Consider the following 21,033-nt stretch of genomic DNA (forward strand, 5'->3'; position numbering starts at 1 on the left):
GGAGGGTGCGAGCCTGCGGCGAGCTCCCGGGCCCCCACGCAGCCGCGACCAGAGGTGCCTCAATGAGGACTAGCCGCTCTCCGCCGGCTCCCTCCCTCGTTCTCGCAGGGCTGCGCCGTCGCCGTGGCAACGCGCCCCCTCCCGCGCCCATTGGCCCGCTGGCGGCGGCCGTTATTCCCGCCCTCTGCGCCGCGCTCCTATTGGCGGGACGGAGAGGCGCCGGAGCGCGCGCTCCCATTGGCGGGGACGGCTGCTCGTCTCGAGGGGAGGGGGTTCCGGTTCCGGTGTGGAGGCGGCGGCGGCGGCGGCAGCAGCGCTGGCGGCGAAGCGAAAGAGCGCCTCGGAGGGGGCCTGGCCCAGCGCGGCGCGGACACGCCAGGCCGACTCCCGCTCGGCAGGCAGGCAGGCAGGCAGGCCGGCGCCGAGCCATGAGGAGGCGGCGGCGGGAGGAGCAGCAGCCGCCGCAGCCGCGCCCCGAGCCCTGAGGGGGAGCCGAGCCAGGCCAAGCCCCGTAGGCCCGAGCCCGCGAGGAAGGCGGTGAGGGAAGCCGGCCGGCCCGGCCCGGCCCGGCCCAGCCATGGACAACCAGGTGAGGAGGATGAGGATAAGGAGGAGGAGGGGCGCCGCGGCTCTCGCTCTCTCGCCTCCCCCGCTCCCAGAAAAGGGCGGGGCCAGCCTTCATTGGGCGGCGGGCGGCCCCGCCCCCAGCCGTCGGGGGCGGGGCTTGGCGGCAGCAGCCGCGGTCTGGCCACGCCTCCGAGGCCCTCCCGCGCCGTGCCCCCCGCCCGCCTGAGTGCAGGGGGGCGACGTTCCCGTCTGTCTGCGGGGGGCGGTTTCTGGGATGCCGCCCCCGTTGGATGGGGGGGCTTCTGCCCCAGCTGTGAAGATGGTGGGCCGGGGCGGAGCCTGCCCTTGCCCACATCAAGGGGCGTGGCTTCCTCAGGGCTGGGAGCTTGGCCCTTGGCGGGGGAAGGATCGTGGGGCGGGAGCCGAGGCGATGGCTCCCCCTCGTTTCGTCCCTCCCCGATGGGGCCGCTGTCTCCTGCGTTGCCTAAGGGGCAACGGTTAAGCTGGCAGCCCCGTCAGTTGCATTTGGAGCCTGCCAGCCCCACCCCCAGCCCCACCCCCTCCTTGCCTCTGGAGGCATCCGCGTGCAGATGCAGGTACGTATGTGCCTGTGCTCGCGATGTACGCGCTTTGTGGCTGTGTGTAACGTGAATGTGGGTGTGCCTGATGCGTAAGGTAAGGCTTTCTGAAGGATGGTAGGAGGAAAGGATGGTGTGGCCTGCGCTTGGCTCCGAACGCCCACCGGGACTGGTAGGTGTTTGGGTGCTAAGGCTCGTAGTTGAGCAACACAGAGAGGAACACGGATTTCCCACCCCTGGTGACAAGGTGCGAGGTGCAGTTTTGTTTACACACGTAGTCTTAGCAGGTGGTGGAATGAGTGAAAAGACCTTGGTTTGTGGTGATAACAGGAGGTGCAGCAGGTCCACTTCCCACGTGATTCAGTTGTTAGTGCAACACATCAGTGAATGTTGTAGCTGCCAGCCCAGACAGGGTCTGGCTTATTGATATGTCTGTACTTAGACATATCAAAGACTTCACTTTCTCTCTCTCTCTCTCTATACACATACATATATATGTTTGGTATCCCTGCTCCCCATTTTTTTTCTTTTCCTCCCTCTCTCGTTTCCATGTATAGCACAGTTCCAGATGCATAGTAACTTCTGGAGGTCTCTCTCCAGGAGAGTCTATTTTTTTCCTGAACTTGAAGAACAGTGAAGTCTTTCTGTGATGCCTTGATTGCTACAGAAATGCTGGGCTGCTTCTTGCTGCTGCTGCTGCTGCTGCTGCTGCTGCAATCTGAAGGTCATTTGGAAACCCAGTAGGCCTTTTGTTGTCTCAAAATATAATAGACCCTTAATTTAACAGACTGGTGTTGTGGGGGGAACTATAAAAGCCAAGTTGGCTTTTTTGAGCTCATTTTTCCCTTTACAGGTAGTCCTCGCTTAATGATGGTAATTGGGACGGGCAACTCTGTTGCTAAGCGATGCGGTGTGTCAAGTCAGTGTGACCATGCTGACTTACGATGGCAGTTGCAGTAATCCCAGTTGCCGCCGTTAGGTGAACCCCATGCAGTTGCAACATCCCACAGTTATGTGGTCACCATTTGCGACCCACTGGGCCTGGCACCCCCCAAGCCTCTCTTTTGCTTCTCCACCAGTGCTGCTGCAGCCGCCGCCACCTCCACACCAGAACAGCGTCCCCATTCTAACTTTGCATGTCGGAAGCTGGCAGCAAAGGTTGTAAATGGCGGTCGCAGGATGCTGCGACATCATAATTGCAAGCTGGTTGCCAAGTGCTCAAATCACAATCATGTGACTGCACGGATGCTGCCACAACTACAAGTACCTGTCATCAGTCCTCCTCATTCATTGCCATCATAACTGAATGGTCACTAAACAAGTGGTCATTCAACAAGGAGTACCTGTACAGCAAGACTGGGAACAAAGGACTCTAGTACACATAAACTATATAAATAATTGAAAATTGTGCAACATAGTAAACTGTAAATAATAACTTATAAACAGCATTGAGTTTACCCATCATAGTAAACCACAAATTAGCTTAGTGTGTTGTAGGAACCTAGCCCAAGACAAGTAATGTTGGTAATTGGGAGAGATGAGCCTTCTAGTTAATGTGAAAGGGAAGCTATTTAGTTATTTATTTATTGGATTTATACTATTCCTTTCTACTTTTAAAAGCACTCAGGGCATCTGATCTGAAAAACAAGGGAAGGATTACATCAACATTCAAATATTGAGCATCTTCAGATATGTATGGTGGTGGTTCATAAAAGTTGAAGCATCTGGTCCAACCCTTTGCTAGAACGCCGGGTGTGCGCAGGGGAGCAAAAAAGTCAAGATGGAGGCTGCACGGTTAAAGCCCCCAATGCACATAAAACAGACATGGGGCTTCAATCATGCAGTCACAGGTGCCATCTTGACTTTTTTTTTTTTTTTTAACCATTCCACCAACACTCCTGCCAGAACACCTCCAACAGTTGTATACCTTCTATTCAAATAACTCACCCTGCTAGATAATTTATGCTCAGACTGCTTTTTAGTTGGGCTAGTATCTACCTCCTGATAGCTGTTTGAGCATTGGTTTAATTTCAGCTCATGCTCCAATGAACTCCAGCTGCTGTCCATCAGGAATTGCCCCATCAGAGGTCCCGTTCAGAAGTGGGGGTTATTCCTGAACAGACCAGTGACCCCCCAACCCTGTAATTATGCTTTTCTGACTTTATGCTTTTAGGCATTTATTTTCTCAGGGCGTCATTGAAGTTTTCAGGTCAAGGGTAGATTCTGCTGTTGGGGCCTGTAAGGCTGAAAAGGGGCGTCCTGGTGCTTTCTGCCCTGGGCTAGTCCCTTCATTCCAGCAAGCTCATGGTAGCTGTATCCTGGAAGTGACAGAGAATGCTAACAACAGAAGGGGAAGAATGTGGGTCCCGCCTTTTTTTTTTTGAGCTGCTTTGCTCTTGTACCTGCTTGAGCTGGAAAGACCTTTCTTCCACTAAATGCTAGAAGAGCTAGATTCTAGAAGGATTCAAGACTCGCCTTTGCCCCCAAACAGCAGTGGGAGGGGCTTTGTAAATATTACCCTATATTTACATGGTAAGTCCTAACATAGAGTTGGAAGAACATGGCGCATAGACACGTACCTGTAATCTGGATGGAGCTTTTTGCATTAAGCTGATCTGTATTGTGTGTGTGTGTGAGAAATTAATCTGCAGTACAGTTTTATGTTTCAAATAATTGTGAGTCAACCTGAGTAGAGCATAAGTCCTGAAAGATTAGGGTCTAAATCAGCTTTTCCAAACTGATATCCTCCAGATAAGCTGTTTCATGAATCCCCGAGTTCCCATCTAGTTGGGAAAAGCTGGTCTAAACAAGTGAATTCAATCACTTCTTGTGCAATTGTCTTTCCTGAACTATAAACAATTGGTGGAACTTTTTTTTTAAGAAGTGACAGTTGTAGTTCACCAGTTAGATCTGGTTTACTAAAAGCACACTTTCACCTTGGTTTTTCTCCCTCCCTCCCTCCTTCCCTCCCTCCCTCCTTTTGCCCTTGCCTTTCCCATTGCACACCGCCTTCCCTCTTCCTAGTGTACAGTCCAGGTGAAGTTGGAGCTTGGACACCGTGCCCAGCTACGCAAGAAGCCCACCACTGAGGGGTTCACCCATGACTGGATGGTGTTTGTACGTGGCCCAGAGCAATTTGAGATTCAGCACTTTGTGGAGAGGGTGGTCTTTCGACTCCATCAGAGCTTCCCTAAACCGAAACGTGGTGAGTGAGTGTGTATGGCCACGTGTGTTTGAGCCTGTGCGTATCTTGTACCAAAAGGCAAGCTGATGACTTCCTCTCTGGGCAGATGGGTGTTCTTGTAGGCTTCTTGGAGAGACGTTGTTGGCCAGGTTGGGAAGTACAGTTCTGCATTAACTGGACCTAATCTGATGGATCCAAACGGACCCAAAAGGATTCAAGCCAGAATGTTCTGTTGAGGGGTCTGCAGACATAGACCTCTATGGATGGAGGTAGACTGCTTGTGAGGCTTCCCAGAGCTTCCCTGGCTCTTTGTGGGAAGCAGCACAGTATTCTTATGGGCCTATTTTGTGTCCCCGGGGTGTTTCTCTTTTTCTCCCCCCCCCCCACCAACAAAGTTGGGAAATATAGAAGCCCAAGATCTTGAAATTTGGAAATTTAATAGCACGGGTAGTCCTCAACTTACAATGGCAATTGGGACCAGAATTGCTGTCGCTAAGCGATGCAGTCGTAAAGCACAACTGCATCACTTAGTGACAGCAATCCCTGCAGTCCCCGTTGCCATCGTTAACCGAATCCCATAGTCGTTAGGCAAGGCAGCTTCCTGCTGGCTTCCCACAACCAAGGACAGTGAGGAAGCCAGCAGGAAGTTGCAAGTTCCAGGCTGGCAGGCAGGAAAGTGGCTGCTGCTGGGTGGGTGGGGGAGACGGAGCGGGTGTGCGGGGCTGCACGGGAGGGTGTGTGAGAGTGCAGGGGTGTGTGCAAGAAGGGTGGGTCGGAGGGTGCATTGGGGTGCGAGGGTGTGTGTGACGGTGCAGGTCAGGGAGGGTGTGAGGGGGTACGTGAGAGATGCTGGTTGGGGAGGGTGCGAGGGGTGTGCAACAGGTGTGGTGAGGGTCAGGGAGGGTACACGGGTGCACAAGTGGCCGGTGTGGTGAGCGCAGAGGGGCTGTGGGAGGGTGAGTGGGTGAGGGAAACTTATCCCTGTGATTTGCAACCTTCCCTGCTGGCTTCCCCACTGACTTTCTAGGGAAGCCACAGGGTAGGTTACAAATGATGGTCACATGATCGTGGGGCACTGCAACCGATCATAAGTGTGAACTGGTTGCTAAGCACCCAGATCACGATCGTGTGACCGTGGGAGTGCTGGGATGGGCGGAATTCCAAGGACTCGTCATAACCACCGTTAGTTCAGTGCTGTTGTAACTTCAAACAGTCGCTGAACGAATGGTGGTAGGTTGAGGACTACCTGTAAGCTATTCCTGCACAGGACTGACGTTTAGTAGCCCCCACATCCTGGAAGGAATGTACCTGGAGTGAGGAGTTTGCTCTTCAGCTGCTTGGGTGGTAGGAGCAGTGGGGTGCAGCTTATGTTCCCATGCCTTTGTTGTGAAGGCGCGCATCAGCTAAGCTGTCCCTCCATGCAGTTGTCACCACTGTCGAGTGTGAGCTTAAAGTATCATAACAGGCATTCTTCTGGCGGTTTCAGATACAGGGCCTTCTTTTAATCCTGACAAAGTAGGTCATATTATGGGTAGGAGAGTGTCTTCTCTGGGCACGTAGTTTTGATTTCTGTCCTTTCTGTTTGCCTGGTTTACAAATGCTGCTGTGGAGGTTTACCAATGTTATTTTTTTCCCCCAGTTTGCAAAGAACCCCCTTATAAAGTGGAGGAGTCTGGCTATGCTGGCTTCATTATGCCCATTGAGGTCTACTTCAAAAATAAGGTATAATTTTATTCTCTGCTTCTTCTGTTTTCTCCCTGCATTTCATTTCCTTAAGGTAGGATTTGTTCTGGCCAGCCCCTGGAACAACTTCACCTTCCTGTTTTGGCCCTTCCAAATCTGAGTCTCTGTTCATTTGGATGAACAGAGAACTTGCTCTTTTCCTAAGACAGTAATGAGGCTTCTTGTAGTTTTAGGCATTCCAATTCTGATCTACCCCCAACAGATATTTCTGGAAGCGTACAGTATTGTTTGTTCTTTCTCACCCCAAATTAATTATCATGCCTCCCAAGTCTTGGAAGAGAGTTGAACCCTTAACCAGAACTTCATGTCCAAAATGCATTTGGCAAACTAAATGAGAAACTCCTGTGGCATTCTGAAGGGCATTTCTGCCACCACCCATGGCATGGTGACAGCCTAGCTAAGTCGTTCCCAGGTCTGCTCTTGTACGCGTATGTCTGCTCTTATACCAGTCAGCCTGAGCACGACAACACATGACTTTTGCCATGGTCTGGCCGAGATTTCATTTATATCTGAACGTAATGTTATTATATATTATTATTAGTATATATAATATATATCTGAAGTGGATGCCTCTTTATTCGTTACAAGGCCTCCTCAACAGCAGCCCTTGGATTGTCAGACAACCTTCACAGAAGGATTTGCCAACTATGTGGTTGTGTGGAGTGGCTTCTGGTTGGAGTTTGGACTGAATTTCTCTGTTACACTCTATTCTTCTAATGTTACTATTTTAGTAATATGAAGGCAGGGACTGATTGCTGTCAAATGCCAAAATAGGGACTCACATCGTAATTGCAAACCCCATCTTGAGATTTTTGCCTCTGATTTCAGGAGGAACCGAAGAAAGTTTGCTTTACCTATGACCTTTTTCTAAACCTGGAAGGAAACCCCCCAGTTAATCATCTGCGATGTGAGAAGCTCACCTTTAATAACCCTACCAAGGAATTCCGTCACAAACTCCTCAAAGCTGGAGGGGTGAGTAATTAACAGGTGCAAACAGTCTTTGTAGAGACTAGAAGAAAGAGGATTGTTTTGTGGTTCTTTCCTATTTACCATCGCTCTCTGTCTTCAAAGGAGGGGCTTTTGTGTGGGCACGTGACCCTGGAGATACATTTGGCACTAGCGCTGTCTTTTTTCTACAGCAGGTTAAACTGGTGCTCCTCCAGACAGCTTAAAGAAATCGTGAACATTTTAATTGTTAAACTTTTGAATGTAACACAGTCTAAGTAGATTCGTGGTTTTGTAATTGCTGTTTCTGTGGTGTTTGATACCTCTGTTTGATTTTACTTTTCATAAAGTACATGCACTGTCCTGGGTTAGTCTTGGTGATCAAGAAGCAGTGTGTAAACCAGTAAGTCAAAAAGTGTACTCAGGAATTAATGAAAAAACACTATTGTGATGAGTGTTTCTTTACTTTTATATTGATTCTTTCAGATTTACAGTATGTTTAAGAATAACATTAGAAAAGGTGTGGAGTTCCCTTTCCTCTTTATAACAGTACTAGAACTGAGACTCATAGAACTCTGAAATGGATGAGCAGCAGATTAAGAGTGAACACCATAAACTCCTCCAGAATGCACAGAAAGTAAATCTGATTCTCCCCAGAGTAGCCCACTGGTGGCCACGTTGACGGATAGTCGTTGTCCAGGGTTCCCCGGCCATACTGCGGAGTCTTGCCTTATAAGAAGCAGACTTAGAGCTTCCAGCATTGATAATCAGTTGGTTTCTTCCCAGGTGATGGTAATGCCAGAAGGGGCAGAAACTGTGTCTAGGCCAAGTCCTGACTACCCGATGCTTCCTACAATCCCCCTCTCTGCCTTCTCTGATCCAAAGAAGTCCAAGCCATCTCATGGATCAAAGGTGAGTCACTCTGGAAAAGTTTTGGAAAGGGAGAGTGGATTTTCAATTGACTTAAAAATCATGATGTCTAGAAACTTAATCCTAGGAGTTCTCGTTCCATATAGGGGGACCCTAAAAGAAAAGTCATAGAATTGTGCATCCAGGCAGCCTGCAGAGCTTGGCATTCGAGGGTCCTCCAGTATACTCCATTCCACCATTTGAACTCCATTTCATGTAGATGATTAAACCGCGCTTGTAGCAAGGATACAAAGGAAAAAAATAGACTCTACAGATCTTGGCCATTAAAGCTGAAAAAGCCAAGATACCTTTACCTGGCCCTCTTTTTAAATCCCAGTAAGCTTATCTTGAAAGAGAACTTTTAAAGCAAATGATTGTATGTTTCCGTGTATGAGTGCACATAAATGATTGCATTGATTCTCCATAAGTGTTTGGGTCAAGAGGACTTCGCTCACCCTCAGTATTCTGTCCTCCAGTCATAGCTATTCAAAGAAATATTCCAGAATTTTGGCAAAGACAAAGGAAGCTGTTCTGTCCCCCACTGGAGCCCAGAGATAGCCTCTGGATTTTAGATATAAATCTTACATTATTTGTTTTTAAATCTTTTGTTGGCCTTTTGAGTTGGCTGAAGATTGCCAAAATGTGTTCTCGCCCTGACCTCTGAAATCTTTTCCTAAGGGTGAACACACCTCGAGTCCTACCCCTTTTAGCCTTTGCTGTGGTTTCCTTCCCACACATATGCCTCTTATTTTTGAAGTTCTTTCCAAAATACCCTCCTCCTTCTCTAAAATTGCCACTGTTTCAACTGTTTTCTTCTCTTTTAAATGTAGTGATGAAAATGATGAAAAGAAAAATATTTTAAAATATTAACAGAACACATATATGTATAAATGATAATTTTCAGAAAAGAAAGTTTAATCCTAAAATTCAGCAAAACCATCTTGGGACAGTTGATTCTTAAAATAGCTTCTCACTAATAGTGGTATGCTAGTAGTTAATAACACAGTATCCCATAGACCAAGAAAACTGTTTTAATGAGGAATGGTGGAAATAGCTTACTGTGGGAAATAGAAAATTGAGGGGAACTATAGTGGTTGTCTTCTTGTAATTAAAAGACTCTAATGCAGAAAACAGATCCAACATTATTACTGCTGCTCCAGAGTGCAGGGCAAAGTAGTTGGCAGAAATCCGCACGAAGTGCATTTCAGCTAAGCGTGAGGAATTTCTTAATAGCATGAGTCGGTCAACACAGTTACTTTAGGAGGAAATGGCATCTCTTTCATTCAAAGTATTCAAGCAAAGGCAGAGCTGCCATCTTTAAGAGGCAGCTGAAGGTGTGTGCTCCTTTTTCCAGTGGAATCATTTGATGTTTTTAGCTGTGTCAGGTCTAGATCATCCACACTGGTGCTGTTTTGTAAGCAACTTCTTGGTCTTTCTGGAGACCAGCTGTTGCTCAGCCTTCTCTTGGACCAAACAGAGTCTCTGGCTTGGCGGCCTTGATGTTTTTTGCGGCTTCTTTGCTGACGTTTAGGAGGTGAACAAAGATGGCAGCAAAGTCTCCAAGCCCCACAAAGTCACCCGAGAGCATCGGGAGAGGCCCAGGAAAGATTCCGAGAGCAAAAACTCCTCTCGAGACCTGGAAAGGGAAGCCGGCAAGCCTGCGAAGGACCCCTCCAAGAAGCACGCTGAGAACAAAGTGCCGAAGGAGGAGAAGCCGGTCCCCAAGGCTGCTTTCAAGGAGCCCAAGCTAGCCCTGAAGGAGCACAAGCTGGAGAATGCATCTCCCAAGGGCGGCCCCCCGCCGCCCGAGGGAAAGCCCTCGGCCAAGAGGCCCTTGACAGTGGAGTCACCAAAACCCAGTGCCAAAAAGCTGAAGAAGAACAGCTCCAAAGGAGCCAAGACCGTCCCTGCCAACTCCCACCGGACCCCCTCGTACGCGGAGAAGAAGCCGGCGAAGGAGAAGCCCGGCGCCAGAGCAGAGAAGGCGAAGCCGGAGAGCGAAGCCAAGGCGATCAAAAAGCCCGTGGAGGTGGCCGTGGCCGAGGAGTCCCACTCGGAGGATGAGGCCTCGCTCAAATCAGAGGTGAGGGCCTGCCCTTACTCGCCCCCGCGCTCCCTGGCTGAGCCGGGGGGCGGGGTCAGGGCTGTCTCGTGTGACATCTTTCATGGCGGGGGGTGCTGTTGAAGGCAGCCTTGTTCTGCCCGTTCCTGTGAATGCCCCCCCCCCCCGGCCTGGCAGATCTGAGGAGCTCCTGGGATGTGCCAGCCAGTTCGGAACATAACAGGCGACCTGCTGCAAGCCCCATCCTCCCCTTAGAAAGCCAATGTGCGTATTTTTTCTTCTCCTCCGAAAAGTTGAAGTCAGCTTCAAGAGGTAGCTGAGGAACTCTTCCCTTTCTTTATTCATTAAAAAGAAAAATCACCTTCATGGCGCTCTCTGTCAGAGCTGCTCTTTGGCTGTTGCCATTCAGTTCCCACCCTCAGTTCTGCAGAATCCCTTTCCCTACCTTGAAGCCTGGCTAACGAAGAAGGGGAGTCACAGCACCCATTAGCCCCAGCGGGCAGGGCCACTGGTCACAGGGAGCAGAGTCCAGAACTGCTGGAAGTAACCATTGAGGGAGGCTTGCCTCGAATCCACCTGAGCAGGTGAAAAGGGGCAGGGGGTCTCCGCCGGTTGACGTTCTTCTCTCCTTCTTGTTCCGGGGGCGGCAAAGTCTGCCGTGTCCAGCCCTTCCAACTCCAGCTCCAGCTCCGGGTCCAGCTCCGACTCCGATTTTGAGCCGTCTCAGAACCACAGCCAAGGTGCGTTGCATGCGGTCGCTCCCCCATTCCCGAAGTCCTGGTATGGACCGAGCCTCGGTCTCAGGCAGTAGTTGTCAGATCAGCCTCCACGGTTGGTTAGTGCCGCCTCCCCCGGCCCCGGCCCAGCCGTCTCCGAATGCCAAAAGGGCTGCGGGTCAGTTCCCGAAGGGCCCCAACCCCAGCAGCCCTGTCAGATGGGTTAGCAGTGCTGCTTCTGTCCTGCAGCTGAGAGCACGTCCTCTTGGACAGCCGTTTGGGCCCTTGGTCTCTTCGGCAGAGCAATCAGGGGTGACTTGTTGCAGGAGGTGTGGGCCGTCTCCTTTGTCAGAGGCCGTCAGCCATTTGGCACCAGCTGGAGAGGGGTCTGGGCAGAAGGGAGGCATTTTGCTCTCCTGGCCTGTTTCCAAACTCCCCAGTGGCATTTTTTTTTCTCACTGGAAGAGACAGGAAGTAGAGCAGATGGGTCTCTTCTCTCATCAGCTCCTGGAGGGTTAGCTCCTTTCTCCTTTCGGGTTTAGCTTTTTCTTAAATTGGTGCCCTGTTGAGAAATGGTGGAGCTTGGCCAGATGCAAAGGCAATTCCTGCCGGCCCTCTTGCTAATTCTCGGTGGAGCTGATCGTCAAGGCATTCTCAGATGGCTGTTCTCAGGCGGGACTGTTTGCTGTCTTCCACAAATTTGTAAGCTGCTTTTCAAGTCTAATTTTTCACCAGGCAGCCTGTAGAATAAAACATCACTTGAAAATAGTGGCCAGGTGGAATCGGCTGGGAAAATAGGAATGAAATAGGTAGACTAGTAGTTACTCTTGAAGCTTCAGCTCAGGTTCCCGTTTTGCCTCCATTTAAGTCCTGGCATCTCTAGAGATTGCTGGGGAAGAGATTCCTGCCAGAAACCCTGCCAGGTAGTTGATCAAGTCAGTTGTGTTATCCTCCCCCTGCTTAGCCAGATTTACTGATCCCCCAAATATCTGGCTAGGTGCGGCAGGAGTTGGCAAAACCTCTCCTCTTCAACCCCAGCGGGCCTGTCAAGCAATGGTTGCTTGTGAAAAGCTACCCTCTTGTTGGCCCTCGCTGTGCGCTCTGCAAATCTTTTCTGGAGAGAAGATTTCTGCCATTTTGAACCTACAACGATCAACCCTAGGCATCTAGCCCTTGGTAGGTGGAGCTGCTGGCTGATCTTCATAAATCATCCCCAATTTATACCAAATTTATACCAGTTATGCCAAAAGGTCAGTGCCTCTTAATGGCCAAACTTCTGTGATTTCCTACAACAGCTCTAAGTTGTACACCAGCATTGCCCCCATACTGTGAGATACGGGAATGATTTTTTTCCTACACATCTCATAAGTACATTAATGTCCTTTTAAGATACATCTTGACAGGAGGCATATGGCAGAATTGAAAACTATACAAAAGAAAACGTGAGCAAAGATCCATAATAGTAACATCCAGTTCATGCTTAAATTAAGTCACGCTCTTGCCTATCATGGCGCTTCCTAAAATTCTTTGTCTGTCTTCACCTCATTAAACTGATAAGTCTGTAGGGAGCTGGTGCCAGAACAGGCCGCTCCTGGTTGATTGCGTCAGGCCACCTCGCCAGAAGTGAGCACGCTAAGGCGTTCAGGTCCCTGCACCCAAACCCTTAGAATGGCTGAATTCAGACCACCTTGTGCCATGGTTTTTTTTAGCCAGTGTTTCTCAACCTTGGCCACTTGAAGATGGGTGGACTTCAACTTGCAGGATTCCTCAGCCAGCATTGCTGGCTGGGGAATCCTATAAGCTGGAGTCCACCCATCTTCAAGTGGCCAGGGTTGAGAAACACAGCTCTTAACCCTGGACTTGAGTTCCTTATCAAATCCCCCTTTTGATATCTTGGCTTCCTGCCTCCAGGGCCGCTACGTTCCATGGTGGAAGACCTGCAGTCGGAAGAGTCGGATGATGATGACAGTTCTTCTGGAGAAGAGGTGGCGGTCAAGTCTACCCCCATCAGCAGAGAGGCCAGGTGAGAGCAGCAGCAAAAGCCCTCCATTTGGGGTCTCCTAGGCCGCCTCTGGTCTTCTGGTGCAGCCCAGGTCTTTATGGTCAGGAAGAGGAATAAGGCGAGAGAGGAGGACCCTCACAATTGAATTCTTGGGCCCTTTCTCTAAAGCATAACCTCTGCCTGCTTTCTCTCCTACTTTGGGTGGGGCGTTACCTCTCCCCCGCATCCCCGGCTGCCAGTTTTTCCCCTAACTCTCAGCGCTTGCTTCTTCAGACTCAGTCACAGTGACAGCGACACTGACAACAGCGCAGACTCCTGCCTGCCAAGTCGAGAAACTCCTCCCCGACAGAAACTGCCCTCCTCTAACAATAAGGTCAGGACCCTTCCTGGGACGCTTTGTGAAGCCAGCAGCCTCTAGCCCTCAAGTCAGCCCTCTGGTGGAGCCACAGTGAGGAGACTGGGAGCGCCCTGCTTTGTCTAGATAGGGAACTGGGGTTCTTTGGAACTGGGGTGCATGAAAAACCACATGGACCAGAAGACCCAGGGCACTCCTGACTTGTTTTTACGAGCTGAATTACCTTTAATTTGGGAAGAGGAGGAGTCCACCCTGCTCCTCCTCCTCGCAGCCAGGTCAGAGGAAGAGCCCTCCAGCCCAAAGATTGGGGTGCCTTCCCCAGCCAGGGGACCCCCAAATGGGTCAGCTCTGCAGCTCCCGTGGAGGTGTCAGGGTAGGGAAGGCTGTGCTAAAACACGGAGGAGCCAAATGGTTGGCTGAGGTGGAATTCAAGGGATGGTGAATGGGAGTCCTGGGCATCTTCCAGGGCAGGATCTCTGCCTCGGTTCAGCACCTGAAACATTGCAGGGTGACTTTTTGTGGCGGTGGTAGTGATGGTGGGTCCTCGTTCCTAATCGCCTTTTTTATTCCCCATTGCAAGGAGAGCAGAACAGCAGGATTAAGCTCACTTTCAGGGTTAGGGAGGAGTATCTGGCAGTTGGGAAACAAACTGCTTTTGTTCTCCTGGCCTTTTCCTGTTCTCTTCCCACTCACTTTCTGATTTCCCTCCCAAACCCTTTCAGGTATCTGGGAGAAAGAGTCCGGAGTCCTGCAATAAACCAGAAAAGATCTTGAAGAAAGGGACCTATGACAAGGTATTTCTGTCAGACGGGGGCTTTTGAATTGTGGAGGTACCCAGAAACAGGTGGAGTTCTTTGCAGCTCCAACTGTCTTGGATGGGTGCTCTGGTAAAGTCAGAGCCTCCGCCCTGGGTGGAAATGGAGGTCTGTTTAGCCTGGCAGCTTCTCCCAGGAGCCTTCTCTGAGTTTGCTGCCTGATGTGATTGGCTGATAACCTTTCCGTCCCATGATCATTCTGATCAGTCCCTGAAGCAGGGCGTTGAATGGATGCTAGGGGCATCTTGCCTGCAGAGTCTCCGCTTTGCCATAGGGTCAACGACTTTATGCAGTGTGCAGACAAGGGAATCAGAAGATGCAAGCCAGAGGAATTAAAGGCAGGAGATAAGAAAAAGATATACAGTTAAATCTTTTCTTTTTGGTGCCTTCAAGTCACTTGTGACTCCTGGCAACTGTCTGGACGAGTCCCTGCAATTTTTTTGGCAACATTTTTTGGAAGTGGTTTGCCCTGGCCTTCTCCTTCCTAGGGCTGAGAGGGTGTGATGGGCCCAAAGTCACCCAGCTGGCTTTGTACCTAAGGTGGGGCTAGAACTCAATGGTTTCCCAGTTTCCAGTCTGGTGCCTTAACCATTACACCAAACTGCCCCAGGGCCCTCCACTCCATACTTCTCTGCAGAATGAAGTAGAGCCGTTATCAGGCCCTCTTCGGGGCTGGTCCTTCAGCCAACTGTGAGGCCCTCTAACACTGGTTTCATTTAGCCCACATTTTACCATTTTATTGAAGGGGAGTATCTTAAGAGGCTTTGTTGAGATCCAGATGCATTATGTTTATGGCATGCCCCTGATCTATTAAGAAGGAAATACGTTTTCTTGAGGTGCAGGGCAACACCCTCCTTGCATCTGTTGAGCCTGCTTCTCTTGAATAAATTGCAGCTTTTCAAGGCTGCAGGCCTTGGCCTTGAAAGTCATGCCTCCACAGTTCAGCGATTCTTGTGACTTTCTGAACTCCAGGGTTAAGACTGGAGGTTCTCCCTGGTAGTGTCCTGGCAATCTGTTAAGTTCCCCCCGTTGCCTCAGGCTTCCCCTTTTGGCCCCAGTTCTGGGCACGGTATATAAACACCCCCCTGCTGAGATTGTTGAGGCCCCTTCGGTCTTCATGAGATGTGGCGCTCTCTTCCCAGGAGTCTCCGTGGAGGTAGCACAGGCCACAAACTTTCCTCAGTGGTAGCACCTACATAGCCGGCAGTTCAGTTCCAGCATCCTGTTCTCTCAAACCACCTTAGGGAATAATCTTTCCCACGGAGTGCACACATTTGGAATGGTGAATTGTTTTTTTCCCAGACTCACCCACCGTTCACTGGAGCATAACCTGCCACTGTCTCCAACCTATGAATTCCAGAACAACCCGTTCATTGTTTCTGACATAACGTGTTAACTCCTTCATCATTTTCTTTCTTCCTTTAACAAAATGAAAGAGCTATAAACTCAAGCCCTTTACTCCTCTTACGTTGCGAGTCGCAATCTTCCAAATTATCCTCATAATTTAGATTCTGCCATCCACCTGCCTTCAGTCCCTTGAGGCCTTTTGCAAGGGGATCCCCTGTGCCACCTGCTGCATTCCCTGCTAACGGTGAGGGCAGCCCTGGTCAGGTTTGGCACATCTCTGGCTCACCAGAATGTAGAGCCAGTCTCCAGTTCTACTCCCAGCTGATGCTCTTCTCTGCGAGCTGAGATCTCGAGGGCAGAACCTACGTGGTAAGGTGGCAAACCTTTGCCCTTGTCCCACTAGCTTATGTGCCTGCTCAGGATATAGACACGGAGGATTCCAGCCGAGCCATTGCCTGGACACTGGTTTTTCTTTACTGCATCAGAAGGAAGTAGGATTCTCTGTGGCGCATCGGGATTGTCAGCAGCAGCAGCAGCCTCTGTCCTGCTCCTTGCTGCAATGCTGGCCAATCCTTGGAGGGTCCCAAGAAGTCTCTGTCCCCCTGACCAGTCTGCATACTAGATCCTGTCTTTCAGACTTCCCTGTTGAACCCGTGCCTTGCCTCCGTTTCCACAAAGGCCGTCAAACGGAGGCAGGTATGGAGCCCCCTGACTTGTCTCCCCCCCCCCCCAGGCCTACACGGATGAGTTGGTGGAGCTTCACCGGCGGCTGATGGCTTTACGAGAACGGAACGTGCTGCAGCAGGTGAGAAGCGAGTCTGGTTGGCTTTGCTGGAGGAGGGAGGGAAAGATCGTTTCTCAGCTCCCCAAGTCAAACTGTCTGGCAGTGACACCGTCCAGTCAGTCAGAGGGAAAAAACACATTTTCAGAATTGTCTCCTATTGCCTTGCGCAGTTGCTGTGTCCAGCAATAACCAGTATAAACCCAAGATCCCAAAGGCAGCGTTAAATTGCTGCACAATGTCAAATACATGGTTTTACCTTTACATGTAATCATGTGATTCTCCTAAGTTCCTCCTTCCTTGAAGGAGGATTATAAAAATGCCACATGAAGGGGAATGCCATCGAGAGCAGGCAAGGGCCCCCAGGGAAAGCATTAACTCCTGTGACATCTTGCACCATAATTACGGAGCGTCACGTTGGGAGGCGAAGCGTGGGCAAGACCAGTTTGAAGGCATTGTGTTTAGAATCCCCAAGTGGGAAGTGACTCTGAAGGTCATCTAATCCAGCTCACTGCAGGAGCCTCTGGCAGATGACCAACCTGGCCTCTGCAGCCCCCAGAATCCCCAGTGCCCTGGGCCAGCAGACCCAGGGAATTCCAGGAAACGTAGAGGCGGGCAGAGAACAGCTCCTAGCCTGCCAGTCAGGGCAGACATAGGAAGCCCGTTGAGAAGCTATCACCCAGTGCAATTCAGAGGGTATGGGGCACATCCCAGAGTAAAGTGGATGCAAAGAGCGATAGCCAATTCCAAATTCAGAATTGGCTCAGGCAGAGACCCAGAGGAGAGAGGAAAGGAGGTAGCTGCAGGCTGGTCTAAATTTCAGCGTGTCGTGGTGGGGCCTCATGACGTGCAGACTCAGGTCTAACTTTAACACTGTCCTGCCGGTCTAGATCGTAAACCTCATTGAAGAAACGGGACATTTCAACGTCACCAACACAACCTTTGATTTTGACCTGTTCTCCTTGGATGAAACCACCGTCCGCAAGCTGCAGAGTTACCTGGAGGCTGTGGCTACGTGACCTTTGGCCTCGAAGCAGAACCCCCGAGCTTCTCTTTGGAAACCGGCATCCCCGTCTCTTTGGGATTAGGAAAGGGGCCGTGAACTTGGGCCACTGCCTTATTCTCTCGTTTCACCTGAAGCACTGCCTTAGGGATCAGCCACGCTCTAGCAACACGCTGCTGCCGCCGCCGCCGCCGCCACCAGCTCCGTTTCTTCTTTTGGGCTTCAGCTGAGCGCTCGCCTCTGCCCGCCCCCCTCCCTTGTTCCGACGCTTGCTTGGAACCCGCTAGAGCGAGAGCAGGGTTGGTCCCAGCGGCACAAACTGGGCTCGTCTTCGTTTCCGAACCCCTTTCGTTTAGAGGAAGAGCGTCTGTCTGGGTGTTTTAAGGAATACACTTGCGAGGCATCTCTCCAGTCTGGGATAAACGCAGCGCTCATTTCCGTTGGACCTACGGCCACTCGCCTGCGGGGCGTGGGGCTTCTCTCCCCCGCGCCACCTGCCCTCCCAGCCTCCTGGGGCCACGACCCGGCCGCGTTGGGCTTGCTACAGCCTAACCGCACTGGGGGCCAAAGACCGCTGCCCTGCCAGCTGCCGTGGGCTCGGCTCGGCTCGGCTCTGGGCTCGCAGCCTTCCGGGTGCAGGTGCGATGTGCTCGGCGAGGCAGGCTGGAAGGCCAGGGTGCCTTGGAGGGATTTCTGGCACGGGTGCCGCTGAAGACGCTGCCCGCAGCCTTGCCCTCAAGGCTTTAGACGCTGCGTGGGATCCCGTCTCTTGGAAGAAAGCCTTGTTCTTTCCCCCTTTTGATCTGCTTTGACTGTAAGGACTACGTTATTGTATGCTGTCTGTTTTAGATATATATGTATATATATATAATATATATATATATTATATATATATATATGTGTGTGTGTGTACGGTGTAAAAAGACCTAATTGGGTCTTAAGGTCTCAGAGGGTTAGGGAGGGCACACTAAGGCTTTTTAAGATTTAAAAAAGAAAAAAAAGGGGGGAAGGAGTGGTGAAATAGGGCTTGTGCTACTTTTTGTTCGTTTGTTCAAAATGTCTCTTGGCAATTTTTAGCATTTAGAAACAGAGAAGCAAAAGGCCCGCAATGCCTTTTGTGCTGAGCTCTGTAATGGACCCGTCTGTGCTGCGTTGTTGTTTTTTTTTTTCAATTTGCCATCAGTGTTCAAGTAATTTTTTGCCAAAATTGCCATCCTGTGTTTGTTCAAAGAAACATTTTCTCCTTTGGCCTGCACGCTAGCAGTTTGGAGGGGAAGAGGAGATAAATCATGGAAACATTTTTTCTTTCTTCTTTTGGAATACCTGCAAACTCCCAAGGGTTTGCAAACAGACTTTGATATTCTTGGACAACTAATTGGAATATTTGTAAATATTCCTTGCTTGGCTAGCCTTGACATATGGAGTGTTTCAGGCAGGGGGAAGACACTAAATAATGAATATACAGAGGAGTTCTCCCCCTCCCCCCTTTTAACATTTAGAGATGCTACATGTATACAAAAAAGTTTGCGTGGTCCTGTATATGCCTACTGAAAAGGAAGCCCCCCTGGGGGGGTCTACTGTCAGGAACCCGGATGCGGGATCTCCACCTCCATCTTCTGCCAAATGTTACGGGGTCGTGCATCAGGGCAGAAGACGAGTGTTTTGCTTGGAGCTCTCTAAAGGTTCCTGAAGTTTCTGCGCGGGAATCACCCTGTCATTATTGCTGTTTCCTTTAGCAGGAAATTGTCCCTGGTTCTGGATTCTTCTCTTTTCAATTGATTACCTAAAACACACAAAGACTGACGTGGCAATAAGCTGATCTGAGTTAGGTCATGTTGACCCCGATCCCTGTTTGAGGTTACCTTTTTTCCTGTCTCTCTGTGTACTGATGATTGTTTGCAGCGTATGAAATGTCACCTGCGAGTGCTGCTCTGACCTTTTGCATCACCTTAACCGAGGCGCAGAATTCCCTGGCGGAGAATTCCAAGCCTTGCCAGGGAGAAATTCTGGGGAAGGCCGGGCAGTGCCAAGCGGGAAAGAAACCAGGTCACACCAGACTTTTCTGCCCCCGCAGAGGCACAGCCCGCTTTTGCAGTGGCAGCCCCCACAGCTGCCAGCTCTGCTCGGCTCGGCGTTTGGTGAGCAACACTACAGTTGGGGCAGCCCCGCCACGAGGTCTGCTTCCAGTCCTGGGCGTTCAGTGTTCAGCAGTGACCGCATGCACTGTAAAGACTGCACTGCTGGTCGAGTCCTCCCAAAGCAAGGGCTGACATTTTCCACCCCCCCCGCCCGGCTTCAAAACTACCCTTTTGCCACCACCCCTCCCTTGTGGATTTGCCTTGGCACTTAAAGCTGCTTTAAAGGAAAGAGATCTTCCGTGTGCTTCCAGATGGCTGCAGTCCTGGCACTTAGCTGCGTTCTTGGGGAGGCAGAAAGGGCTGGGGAGGGGGGTTGGCAAGGGCGTTCTTTGATTAAGGCAATACTCTTGTTGGGGGCTGGGGGAAGGGGAGCGTGGGGTCTCCTCCACTTTGGAGACATGGCTTCGGCTTTTTAGGAAGATCCCTGCATCCCATCTCCCCAAAGATGGTGCCTCGGGGCAGCATTTGTGTGTGGGGTCATTTGGGTCACCACACTCTTCCTTGTATTTAGACTCCCCACCCCACCACCTGTTTTCCCAAAGCCTTCGATGCTTTGTGATCGGGCGACAACCCAGACACCGGCTGACCAGCTTGGGCCTCTGAGGGCCGTGCCCTCTCCCTCCCTTCTCCTCCCTTCCCTGGTAGATTCTCTCTTAGGCGCTGCTGTGCTTGTGGGTGTGATGTGATTGTCTCGTGCGTCTTCTCTTGAGCAAGGGACGCCGCGTTGGGCTTCCTTCTTCTCGTTCAAGCTTCTCCCATCTGACGCCTTGGATTACAGCGCTCAGAATGCCATTTCGGAGGGCTAAAGTCTGTGTTGGTAGGGGATTAAGGGAGTTGTTCACCATAGCTGAAGGCATCAGTAGGAAAAGATTAGTTTAGCCTCTGAAAAATCACTTTGAAGAGCTGGAAAAGAGTGTGAGGAATGGGCCTGTCACTTGCAAACAACGTCCCCTGCCCCACTCAAGACTCTGCGCTTTGCTTTCTGGCTGGCAAGTCTGTCGCCTGACGTTCCACTGGAATTTTTGCAGGCCTGTGGGGAAATACCGAAGTGGATGGAGCTCAGGTTGGGCAAATTTTCCTGTAAACATGGGCTGTACCCCAAGTTGTCCAGTCATCTAGATCTTACATTATTGTGAAATTTTGGAAATCCTGAAGTTTCTGGGAGGCAGCATTTGAGTAGATGTGAATGTTTAGAAATTCCACCGCTATTTTCTCCCTGGTTTCTGTTTTGCTTTATTTGTTTTTGGAAGGAAATTTGTGGCGAATGGAAGCATATGTGGTTTGTACGTGGAATAGTACAATTTGATCATGTATAAACTATTTCAGATATTAGTTCCAGACCTTACTAAGCATTAAGGAGGGGTAGTAACTTTCTAATGCCAAAGGCAGGCTGCTGGCTGGGCCGATCCCCGTTGCAGGGTTCCTCAACCTCAGCAAGTTTAAGATGGGTGGACTTCAACTCCCAGAATTCCCCAGCCAGCCATTCTGGCTGGGGGATTCTGGGAGTTGAAGTCCACCCATCTTAAAGTTGCTTGAGGTTGAGGACCCCTGCCGTGTTGGGTTTGGCCAGTAAGCTTTGCCCGCAGGCCACCAGGAGGCGCAGCACTATGAATTTTGGGACCCATGAAGCCACCTCTGTGCTTCTGATGATTTAATAAGCGCGCATGAAGCACGCTACTCAAAAACACATTTGCATTCTCATGGTGCTTCTCGTGAGGTCAGGCAGTACCCTAACACACGGTTTTGAAGGAAGGGCGGACGTTGTGCTTTGGGTCATCTGACATTGGCAGTCAGTCTGGAAACATGGCTTGCCAAAACATCCCTTTTTGCCAGCTGGTGAAACAAATAATTGACAGAATTGATTATTATTTCCACAGAAGAACCAGGC

At 50.5% G+C, this 21,033-nt stretch overlaps 1 protein-coding gene across 1 annotated transcript; it reads left to right on the top strand.

The window, feature by feature from the left end:
- Positions 1–266: 266 nt before the first annotated feature.
- On the top strand, positions 267–18,499 carry MLLT1 (MLLT1 super elongation complex subunit). Its single transcript, XM_088147390.1, has 12 exons — positions 267–589; positions 4,170–4,350; positions 5,969–6,051; positions 6,901–7,044; positions 7,804–7,929; positions 9,458–10,009; positions 10,641–10,728; positions 12,616–12,727; positions 12,980–13,079; positions 13,784–13,855; positions 15,957–16,028; positions 16,895–18,499. Exons 1-12 carry the CDS (start codon positions 578–580, stop codon positions 17,021–17,023), a joined length of 1,671 nt encoding a protein of 556 aa, XP_088003516.1. The 5' UTR covers positions 267–577; the 3' UTR covers positions 17,024–18,499.
- Positions 18,500–21,033: the final 2,534 nt, after the last annotated feature.

Source organism: Python bivittatus, unplaced genomic scaffold (assembly GCF_059951505.1).
Source record: "Python bivittatus isolate LINGU-HERP-01145 unplaced genomic scaffold, Pbiv_v1 ctg000500_np1212, whole genome shotgun sequence".
Classification (NCBI taxonomy): Eukaryota; Metazoa; Chordata; class Lepidosauria; order Squamata; family Pythonidae; genus Python; species Python bivittatus.

Bases quoted from the DNA above. Each gene is read 5' to 3' on its own strand.
- MLLT1 (XM_088147390.1), top strand. The intron at 4,351-5,968 runs GTGAGTGAGTGT...TTTTTCCCCCAG, and splicing joins CTTCCCTAAACCGAAACGTG to TTTGCAAAGAACCCCCTTAT. The intron at 6,052-6,900 runs GTATAATTTTAT...CTCTGATTTCAG, and splicing joins AGGTCTACTTCAAAAATAAG to GAGGAACCGAAGAAAGTTTG.